The 12,212-nt window shown below is 41.9% G+C and overlaps 1 protein-coding gene across 1 annotated transcript; it reads right to left on the reverse strand.

Annotated features, from left to right (window-relative positions):
• Positions 1 to 3,825: 3,825 nt before the first annotated feature.
• On the reverse strand, positions 3,826 to 4,659 carry LOC127202303 (igE-binding protein-like; the record flags this gene model as incomplete). The annotated part of the gene is made up of 1 exon (XM_051161014.1): positions 3,826 to 4,659. A coding segment is annotated over one exon (834 nt), but the record flags the coding sequence as incomplete, so codon positions are not given.
• Positions 4,660 to 12,212: the final 7,553 nt, after the last annotated feature.

Below are 12,212 nucleotides of genomic sequence, written 5' to 3' on the forward strand. Positions count from 1 at the left end.
AAGAAACAAGTTCTGGGGTTATTTTTTAATGTCTACAGCAGAGCATGAGTTTTATTATGCATATAAGTATAATAGAAGATGATGGGAGATATATTTTGAATTTTTATTATTAAAAATGGTAGCACTTGAAGAGATAAATATACTTTCCCTGAATTGCACACAGGGCAATAATATGTATCAAAGTATTACATAGCATGCATCAATCATAATTTTATGTTTAACATGATTAATAAACACAAAGGAAGTATTTCTATTTAGATGACAAGTTCATGAATTTGGTTGTATTGTATCATATTTGTCTCTAATTTCCAGAATTTTTGCTTCTTAAAACTAAAGGCAAATTTTCCATGAAGATAATGAAATTCTTTAACTTCATTGCACTTCCTTATATAGTTTCTTTTCAAAGTGGTTTTTGTGTTTAAGAACCTGTTACTCTACACTTTATATTTCGGTCCATCATACCTGGCTGGATTAAAGACTTTCAGTTGACTATAAATTGTGTTTCAGAGGTCATCTATTGTGGGCTCCACATTTTAAAAGATGTATCTTAGGAATTTAGATACCTAGTATATGTTGCTTAGATATGTATTACATTTGCATAATAGAGAAAACAAAAATTAAAATATATGAAACTGACTGGGCACAGTGGTACATGTCTGTAATCCCAGCACTTGGGTAGACAGAGACAGGAAGATCTCTATGAGTTTTGAGGCCAGGCTGGTCTACAAAGTGAGTCCAGGGCAGCCAAGGCTATAGAAATAAAACCTGTCCTGAAAACCCAAATTGTATGTGAATATATATATATATATATGTGTGTGTGTGTGTGTGTGTGTGTGTGTGTGTGTGTGTGTGTGTGTGTGTAACTGTTTGGAGAAAATTTGATACTGAACGAGGCTCACAACAGTGAATCTCACTGTTGCTAAAAAAAATTCACCCTTTTCCAACTACTTATGAAAGTCTGTGTTTTTAAATAAATCAAAAAATAAATGAAAACAAAATGTACTGAATCTTCTTGCTAAAGCATAAGCAATGGGGCATACATATTTTATTCTCTCTAATAGCAATTGAGAATACCCTTAGGCAACTGGGGTTTAATTCCAAACAGATTTTAGAAGAAAGTGGGTGGCCACTGGAGAAATAAAATACTGACACATCAGAATTTCAAAATACTTCTACAAAATAAAAGAAGCAACAGTAATTGAGTAAACTAGTGAAATAATTAGGATGCCTTTGGAGAGATTTTGGTACAAATTTGTAGACATTCTATAAATGTTTGTTGATAACCAAATTAAAAAAAAAAAAAAAACAAGATCCAGCATACTTGAAAATCTCTACTGAACATTGCTTTATAAAAAATAAAAAATAAAAGCAAAGAATGAGATAAAGTTGTTTTCCTAGTCCTGTCTGGAAAGGGTCATGTTATGAAAAGTGGATTAAGCATATTAATGTGTTACGGTCTGCTCTAATTTACAATTCTCTTCCTTCTTTAATGAGATCTGCTCTACAGCCCATAAAATAATTGTTATGGTAAACTGACTTTTCAAAATTAGCTACACACCAGTTGGTCCAGAAACCTATTCCTCCAGACCATTCATGCACAAAATACCTTTGTGTGAAACCCTTTCCAAACGTGTAATGACTGGCGCTCATCCAGAAGTTTGCCTGCAGAGTCTCTGCATGGCTGTCAGTGGAAGCAACCTTAGAATTTCTTTTCCTTAAAAGTGCCACCATACACATACAGCCATGCTCTGGGCACTAGCAAGTCAATCCCGAAAACAATCAACCCAGGAGATGCTTCCAAAGGACCTGTTTTCTTTAACCCGCACAGATGCTACTTGACCTAATGTCTGCCTTTACGCCCCAGTGAAGGAGCGAGGCTGTGCAAAGACCCTTACATGAACTGGAAGGAAGGAGATTTCCATGGAAGAATTCAGCTTGCCCTTAAAGCCATTGGCTCATTCTTTCACCCTCTATTCATTCGCATGAATCCTGTTTTATCACTCATACTGCCATTGTCCTTCCACCAAAGTGACTCCTGTGGAAGGAAGGCAGACTAAACAGGAGTGGGGAGCCTGATTCTTGCCTCAAAGCCTAGGAACACAACAGTGCTCAGAACCACAGAGCACCAGTCGTCTTTCAAAGAACCAATTTCAAAGCCACAAGGGAGGAAGGGTGAGAGAAGGTGCTTGCAAGCTCATTTCAGTTGCTAGATTTTCATCAAATCAAAGGGCTAACACGGATAAACACTCCAAAACAGTTTCTGAGTAGCATAAATATTTTGAAGTGTTCCAATTTGTGTTCCTGGAAACATCCTGCATATCTGGAAAAAAATGTTTCTTAGCTTAGAACAATTAATATCTGTGACTCGCGTTACCGTCTCACCAGCAAGAACGATGCGGCACACACAGGATCCTTCTGCAGTAAAGCTTTAATGCGTCTTAAGAGGGAGAGCATAAGCTTACAACAAGTAAAATGGAGACCCCAAACAGCAGAAACCCATCCCTTATATAGGAAACTGTTCTCCGCTTAGGATGTGTCAGTCCCTGATTGGCTGTTACTCATCAGGCGATATGACGCCACGGGAGAGGCAGAGCACAACAAGTGGAAAGTTCCTTCGCACATGCGCAGATTACTTGTTTACCAGTTTGGGACACAGGATGTCAGCGCCATCTTGTAATGGCGAATGTGAGTGCGGCCTCTCACATCTCCTCCTTCTCTTTTAATTAAAGGCCTAACTAAAAGAATAGGTGAAAACTGGCGCCACATCGGGTTCGCAGCTCGCTATAGTTTGTTGTATGGGCAATGAGCTTAGGAAAATGAAATGGTCTGATCAAGGCTGGAGCATGACTCTGGACCAACCGATTGAGGACCATTTTAGAGGTACCACTCAGTGCCGTCCCACATGCAATGGGCAATTTTCCCCGCGGGGTGCAACGGCCACTGGGTGCACGTACATATAGGGTACCTTTCGATGTGCAATGGCAACTAGGCCCAGTCGAGTGCAAAGGCCACGCAGAGAGAAGAAAGAGAGAGAGAAAACTCATTGCCCTTATTTAGGACTTAAAGGCTGCCCGCCAAGCCGCCGTCTCCCCCTATTCCTTTATTTAGGAAGCAATAAGACACCCATTAAAGAGAGTGGAGACAGAAGTAAATAGCTCATATTGCCGCAGAGCCATTTTACTGCAATGCCTCACTATGCAATTCTCCAGGGATGCTGAAACTTACTCACTCCACCTCGTGCAATGAGCTGAGACTCTGAGGGTGCAGGAGCTGAGCAGCCAGCGACTTATTGCTTAAGCATGGATAGCCATATATCAGGGGAGGTCCCACTTTCTACTGCTGCAAGTGCTTGGGCAATAACCACCTTGTCTCTTTTGTTTGAGCCCTGAGTTTACAGACCAACCATAGGGTCAACACTAACCCACAGCAGATCGCAGCTCCAAATAATCCAACCCCAACCCATTCCTTAAAGAAGGAGAAAGCCAAAGATATTCATGACGAAAGTCCCTCTGTAAGCGACAGATCCAGGCGTGTGGAATTAACTTGAATGATGGCAGTTCTTAATTCTCTTAATGTTTGCTCGAATTCTGTTGTCCAATTCGGCATCGGGAGTGGGAATGTTGACATGATCCCCCAGCGTTGTTCCCCCTTTGTTATTATCACTTGGGTCATCACCAGGCTGAGTATCAGCATCTTCTGGAACCGTCTGGATTTTTCTGGTAAGTCTTTCTGGTACCCAAAACGGATTGTCTTCATCCTGTGGAAAAACGCACACAGCTCCCCTGGATCTTATAAGAATAGGATCCAGTCCTTTCCATTTGTTACTCAGAACATCCTTCCATTTGAGTTTTTGCAGTCCTTTTTAAAATGTCCAGGCTTGCCACAGTTATAGCAAGTCCTCTGGTTGGTTTTACCAGCAGGGCGTTTTTGAGACTGGAGGATAGCAGCTGCTAGGCCCACATTAGTAAGCGGTCCTCCGAGGTCTCTACACACTCTGAGCCAATCTTGTAAGCCCTTATTTTTTCTAGGGGCTATGGCGGCTCTGCACTCTTGAGTGGCTTGTTCAAATATCAACTGTTCAATAAAAGGTTCAACCTGCTCAACATCTCCAAAGATACGTCCTGCTGCTTCTGTCATTCTGGCCACAAAATCGGAAAACGATTCCTCAGGGCCCTGACTAATTTTTGTAAGGCGCCTATTAGCCTCCCCTTTTTTAGAAAGCGCTTTCCAGGCTTTAATAGCTGTCTGTGAAATTTGAGCATAGGCTCCCCAATGATAATTTGTCTGATTCACAATAAATTGACCTTGACCTGTCAACAAGTCAAAGGTCCAGTTTCTCTGTTCAGGAGTAAGGGCAAGAGCATTGGCCTGGGCTTGTGTTTGAGCGGCCTCATACCAGAGAGCCCTCCATTCCATGTATTGACCCATGTCTGGAAGTGCGGCTTTTGCTACCATCTGCCAATCAGAAGGAGTTAAGGTGCCAGTGCCAATTCTATCCAACATTACCAGGGTAAAATTTGCATTAACCCCGTATTTGCGGACAGACTCAGCCAATTCTTTAATTAGGTTATATTCGACGGGGGCATGTACTCGTCCCCCGTTCTCTGTTTCAAAAACAGGAAAAAAATTGTGTAATTTTTTACGAATCTTTTCCGGCCAAAAGGAAAATCCAGACCACAGTTCGTAGGGTGGAGGAGCGGTGGGTGTTACCCTACGAGAGGAGTTATGGGAGGGTTTTTTATTATTTCCTCATTCGTCTGGGTAGTATCTCTCCTCCTCATATTTGGCTGCCTCCTCCTCTAACTCTGCTTCTTCCTCTGAATCAAGAGCCTCATTGTCAGAGGCATTGGGGCTAGAGCTTGCAGAGCTATCAATATTTAATGCCTCAAGTTCCCTTAATGGGTAAAGTCCTTGTGATGTCCCTTCTGGGGAATCAGGGGACTGCACTCCTTTTACAGGAGGGTTCTTAGCTTCTTTCCTTTTACGGGTATCTCTTTTCTTGCGCGCACCCAACCTCTCACTACGTTCGGTTTCTGACATGCTATCCTGAACTTCCTCTAGGGCGACCTGTCCTTCCTCTACTGTCCTCTTGCAATTGTCATCCTCTAGGCAATTTTTTACAAGTAAAAAAATAAAAAATATCACTCCTAGAATCGGCCCAAGAAATTCAGAAATATGCATACCTCTCCGAACTTACCTATCCCTGCAGTTCTGAATCCTCCTTGAAGTCAAGGGGTCTCCGAAGGTGCTGACGATGGTGTGGTCAATTTCCCGGGTTTCGGCACCAGATTTGACTCTTGTTACCGTCTCGCCAGCAAGAACGACGCTGCACACACAGGATCCTTCTGCAGTAAAGCTTTAATGCGTCTTAAGAGGGAGAGCATAAGCTTACGACAAGTAAAATGGAGACCCCAAACAGCAGAAACCCATCCCTTATATAGGAAACAGTTCTCCGCTTAGGATGTGTCAGTCCCTGATTGGCTGTTACTCATCAGGCGATATGACGCCACGGGAGAGGCAGAGCACAACAAGTGGAAAGTTCCTTCGCACATGCGCAGATTACTTGTTTACCAGTTTGGGACACAGGATGTCAGCGCCATCTTGTAATGGCGAATGTGAGTGTGGCCTCTCACAAATACCTGCATTTTCATAACACTTAAAAAACTATGGGAAAATAAATGGGAACAATTAAGGGAATTTTTACCATCACTTAGCGCAGTTCATTTTTCTGCTGAACTACATTCTATGTTTCATTAATATCTTAATTTTATTCTTTTCTTAAGTGCCTTATAGTCTGTTTTGCAGAAGAGGATTATGTGTTATTCTACCAAGAATGACAAGTAATCATCTCCAAATCTATTTTATGTTTATCATTTAAGTTAAGAAAATGAGTAACAGTTCTTTAATTTTTACAAATATTTTTAAAATATTTGTGTTGAATGTTTGCATCTTAGTACTGTGATAACTTGGATTACACACAAGTTCTTGGCATGCATGTACTGATCATTTCAAAATAAATTCTCTATATAGACAGAACTCCAGACTTGGTAAATTAGTCGCTACCTTGTTCTTTCTTGTGTGTAAATTTGATAAATATTTAGAAATTAAGAGAAAATTTCTGGACAGGGGGATCCAAGATGGCGGCAAGCAGTGTGGACCGCGTTTGGAGGCTCCAGTGAACAATTCAGGGAATTGCACAGATTTCTGAGCCAGGAAAACCGAGTTCCGAACATCATGGCATCGGGAGTGCTCCACAGTTAGGAGGGACCAGGGTGCGGAGGACCTGCATGCCCCTGCACACGGGAGTAGCTCTCTATTTGGAGTGTCAGCGGCAGAGGCAGCAGCACCAGCAGCACCAGCGGGGGTGGCTGAGGTTTACAGCTCACAGCCTTCCCGTAGAGGGGATTGGTGTGGTGGCTGGTGGGAGTTGCTGCAGGAGAGGGGACTCGGGGCAGGATTTGGGTCACGTGGAGCCTTCGGACCCAGACTGGACTCGGCGGACAGTTCGGCCCCAGAGTCCCGGGTACTGGCCCAGCCCAGCAAGCAATTCTGCCCGAGGCACTAACTCAGCTTCTGCCACAGCTTCCCTGCTGTGGCGCAGGCTTAGTGGAGTGCTCAGTTCCACACTAGGCACCACCTCAGCCCAGCGGCAGCTCCCCTGCAGTGACACAGTCTGGGTGGAGCACTTGGTTCCACCACCGGCGCTAACTCAGAGCAGCCACAGTTCTCCTGCTGTGGCACAGGCTTGGTAGAATGCACAGTTCCATCCTAGGCACCACCTCAGCCCAGTGGCAGCTCCTCTGCGGTGACACAGTCTGGGAGGAGCACTTGGTTCCACCATTGGCGCTAACTCAGAGCAGCCGCAGTTCTCCTGCTGTGGTACAGGATTCGTGGAGTGCTCAGTTCCATGCTAGGCACCACCTCAGCTCAGCAGCAGCTCCCCTGCGGTGACACAGTCTGGGCGGAGCGCTCGGTTCCACCACCAGCGCTAACTCAGCCGAGCCACAGTTCTCTTGCTGTGACGCATCCTGGGTGGAGAGCTCAGTTCCAACACCGGCACTAACACAGTGCAGCCGCAGTTCTCCTGCTGTGACGCAGGCTGGACAGAGCGCTCTGTTCCACACCAGCTCTAAGACTCTGGTTGGACACAGTGTGCAGTTTGAATCCAGAATTCCTGGCTGAGATTGGTGGACAGTTCAGGCCCTGAGTCAATAACTGACACAGCACGCACTTTGGGCCAAAAGGCCCTAGCTGAGCTTGGTGCATAGTCCCAGCCCAAAAATTCTGGCTGGACCCTGTGTGCATTTTGGGCCCAGAATCCCTAGCTGAGCTCGGCAGACGGTTCAGGGCCTGAGAATCTAGCTGAGTTCAACCCGTGGTTCGGGCCCAGTGTTCCTGGATGGACTTGGCAGGGAACACAGAAGGCTGTGGATACCTTGGACTGACCCAACGCTCATTCAGAGACCCAGAACAATTGCAGGACACACAGCACTGGGGGGCTGAAGATCACTGGCTGTGAGAGACCAGAACAACAGGGCTAACCTCCTAGCATACACACCAGTGAAGCTTTGAGCTCCCAGCCTAGGGAAATCATGAGAAAACAAGTGAATCTATCATCAGACTCCCTCCATCCAACTCTGGAAGCTACCCAACAAAAACAAAGAGGGCAAGATGTCTAAAGGACAGCAAAAAAGCATACGCAAAAAACCCCAAAACAACATGGCGTCTCCAGTTTCCAGCTATCCCAAAGAAACAACCCAGAGAACTCAAATACAACGGAAATACAAGGAAAATGACCTCAAACCCTTAGTAATGAGGATGATAATGGAGGAAACAAATAAAATTCGTAATCAAATGCAGGAAGATGCAGACAAACAGGTGAGAAACATAAAAGAAGCACATAGAGTGGAACTGGAAACATTGCAGGAAAATTCAAACAACCAGATGAAAGAAATAAATAAAACTGTTCAAGCTCTGAAGACCTATAAAGAGGCAATGGAAGAAACTCAGGAATATATAAACAATCAGATGAAAGAAATCAAAAAATCAGTTCAAGATCTGAAAATGAAAATGGATTCAAAACGAGAACGTGAGACCTCAGAGAAGAAGGCGAGCAACACAGAGGTGAGCTTTTCTAACAGAATCCAAGAGATGGAAGAACAAATCTCAGGTCTAGAAGATACAATCACAGATCTTGAAGCAACCTTTAAAGAAAATGCCAAATCTGGAAAACTCCTGACACAAAACATTCAAGAAATTAAGGACACCATGAAAAGAAGAAATCTGAGGATAATAGGCATTGAAGAAAAAGAAGATATCAGAATCCAAGGCCCAGAAACTATTCTCAACAAAATCATAGAAGAAAATCTCCCCAATCTAAAGAAAGAGATGCCTATAAACATACAAGAGGCCTACAGAACACCAAATAGAATTGACCAGAAAAGAAAAACTGCCTGCCACATAATAATCAAAACAGAAAACATGCAGAACAAAGAAAAAATATTAAAAGCTGCAAGGGAAAAGGACCAAATAACATTTAATGGTAAACCTGTCAGAATTACACCCGACTTCTCAGCAGAGACCATAAAAGCCAGAAGGGCCTGGACAGAGATCCTGCAAACCCTAAGAGACCACAAATGCCAGGCCAGACTACTTTACCCAGCAAAATTATCAATAACCATTGATGGAGAAAACAAAATATTCCAGGACAAAACAAATTCAAACAGTACCTATCCACAAATCCAGCTTTACAGAAGGTACTAGAAGGAAAACTCCATCCCAAAGGGTCAAGCTACAACCAAAACTACCCAGGAAATAGATAACTATCCCATGGCAAAAACACAACTACACAAAAGCTCGACTGGAAACAACATCAAAACTAGGACTCTTAACAGTCACTGGTCATTAATATCTCTCAACATCAATGGCCTCAATTCTCCAATAAAAAGACACAGGCTAACTGAATGGGTGCATAAACAATATCCAACATTCTTCTGCATTCAAGAAACACATCTCACCCACTAAGAAAGGCATTACCTCAGGGTAAAAGGTTGTAAAAAAATATTCCAAGCAAATGGTCACAAGAAGCAAGCAGGCGTAGCCATTTTAGTATCGAACAAAATAGACTTTCAACCAAAGTTAATCAAAAGGGATGAGGAAGGACACTTCATGCTCATCAAGGTAAGTCAACCAAGATGACATCACAATTCTGAACATCTATGCTCCCAATACAAGAGCACCCACATTTGTAAAAGATCTCCTAAAAAAGCTTAAAAACCACACATCGATCCCCACACAATAATAGTGGGATTTCAACAGCCGCACTCTCACTGAGGATAAGTCTTGAAACAGAAACTAAGCCGAGAAATAACATCATTAACCAATGCCATGGGTCAAATGGATCTAATAGATATCTATAGAACCTTTCACCCAAACAAGTAAGAATACACCTTCTTCTCTGCACCCCATGGAACCTTCTCCAAAATTGATCACATCATAGGTCGCAAAGCAAGCCTCAATAGATACAAGAGGATTGAAATAATACCTTATATCCTATCAGATCTCCATGCTCTTAGGCTGCAATTCAACAACAACAGAAATAACAAAAAGCCTACACGTATGTGGAAAGTAAACAACTCTCTGCTAAATGACACCTGGTCAGAGAAGAAATAAAGAAAGAATCAAGGAGTTTCTGAAATTCAATGAAAATGAAGAAACAACATACCAAATTTGTGGATACACTGAAAGCAGTGCCTAAGAGGAAATTCATAGCACTAAGTGCCTTTAAAAAGAAATTGGAACATCGCACATAAGCATCTTAACAACACAACTGGAAAACCCTAGAAAAAAAAGAAGCAGAAACACTCAAGAGGAGTAGACGCCTGGAAATAATCAAACTCAGGGTGAAATTAACAAATTAGAAACTAAGAAAACAGTCCAAAGAATCAACAAAACCAAAAGCTGGTTCTTTGAGAAAATCAACAAGATAGACAGACCATTAGCCAAACTAACTAAAAGGCAGAGAGACAGTATTGGAAATCAACAAAATCAGAAATGAAAAGGGAGACATAACAACAGACACTGAAGAAATTCAAAGAATCATAAGATCCTACTTTGAAGGCATATACGCCACAAAATTTGAAAATCTAAGGGAAATGGACAGTTTTCTTGATCAATTTCACTTGCCAAAGTTGAATGAAGAACAGATAAACAAGTTAAATAGTCCCATTTCCCCTACAGAAATAGAAGCAATCATCGATGGTCTCCCAACCAAAAAAAGCCCAGGGCCAGATGGTTTCAGTGCAGAATTCTACCAGACCTTCAAGGGAGAGCTAATACCGATACTCTTCAAGCTACTCCAAAACATAAAAATGGATGGAACATTACCAAATTCATTCTATGAGGCCATAGTCTCATTGATACCTAAACCTCACAAAGACTCAACAAAGAAAGAGAATTTCAGACCAATTTCTCTTATGAACATAGATGCAAAAATACTAAATAAAATACTTGCAAAACGAATACAGGAACACATCAAAGATATCATTCATCATGACCAAGTAGGCTTCATTCCAGGTATGCAGGGATGGTTTAATATACAGAAATCCATCAATGTAATCCACCATATAAACAAACTGAAAATAAAAAACCACATGATCATCTCTTTGGATGCAGAGAAAGCATTTGATAAAATTCAACACCCATTCATGTTTAAAGTTTTAGAGAGATCGGGGATACAAGGCACTTTCCTTAACATAATAAAGGCTATATACAGCAAGCCAATAGCCAAAATCAAAGTAAATGGTGAGATACTCAAGGGAAATTCCTCTAAAATCGGGAACAAGGCAAGGCTGCCCACTCTCCATATCTCTTCAATATAGTACTCGAAGTTCTAGCCAGAGCAATAAGACAACAAAAGGAGATCAACGGTATCCAAATGGGAAAGGAAGAAGTCAAATTATCTCTATTTGCAGATGATATGATAGTGTACATAAGTGACCCTCAAAATTCCACCAGAGAACTCCTAAAGCTGATAAACACCTTCAGCAAATTGGCTGGATACAAAATTAACCCAAAAAAGTCTGTAGACTTCCTATACACAAATGACAAGCTTACAGAGGAAGAAATTAAGAAAACCACACCCTTCACATTAGCCACAAGCAATATAAAATATCTAGGAGTTACCCTAACTAAGCAAGTGAAGGACTTGTTGGAAAAAAATTTCTAAACTCTGAAGAAAGAGATTGAAGATGACCTGAGAAGATGGCATGATCTTCCTTGCTCATGGATCGGGAGAATTAACATAGTAAAAATGGCCAGCCTACCAAAAGTAATCTACAGATTCAACGCAATCCCTATCAAAATACCTACACAATTCTTTAAAGACATTGAAAGTTCAATTCTGAACTTCATACGGAAAAACAAAAAACCCAGAATAGCTATAACAATCTTGTACAATAAAAGGAGCTCCGGAGGAATCTCCATACCTGATCTCAAACTGTACTATAAAGCAATAGTAATTAAAACAGCATGGTACTGGCACAACAACAGGCTGGTTGATCAGTGGAATCGAATCGAAGACCCAGAGATGAATCCACACACATATGGTCACTTGATTTTTGACAAAGAAGCCAAATCCATTCAATGGAAAAACGATAGCATCTTCAACAAATGGTTCTGGTCTAACTGAAGGTCTATGTGTAAAAAAATGCAACTGGACCCATATTTGTCACCTTGCACAAAACTCAAATCCAAGTGGATTAAAGACCTCAACTTAAAACCAGAGACACTAAGCCAGTTAGAGGAAAAAGTGGGGAAGAGCCTGGAACATATTGGCACAGGAGACAACTTCCTGAACAGAACACCAACGGCCCAGGCCTTAACGTCAACCATTAATAAATGGGACCTCATGAGGCTGAGAAGCTTCTGTAAGGCAGGAGACACTGTCAAGAGAACAAAGTGACAGCCTACAGACTGGGAAAAAATCTTCACCAACCCTACATCTGACAAAGGTCTAATATCCAAAATACATAAAGAACTCAAGAAATTAAACACCACCAAACCGAATAACCCAATTGAGAAATGGGGCTTGGAACTAAACAGAGAATTCTCAACAGAGGAATATCAAATGGCTGAGAAACACTTAAAGAAATGCTCAACGTCCTTAGTCATCAGGGAAATGCAAATCAAAACAATTCTGAGATTCCATCTTA

Source organism: Acomys russatus, chromosome 18, assembly GCF_903995435.1.
Source record: "Acomys russatus chromosome 18, mAcoRus1.1, whole genome shotgun sequence".
Lineage (NCBI taxonomy): Eukaryota > Metazoa > Chordata > Mammalia > Rodentia > Muridae > Acomys > Acomys russatus.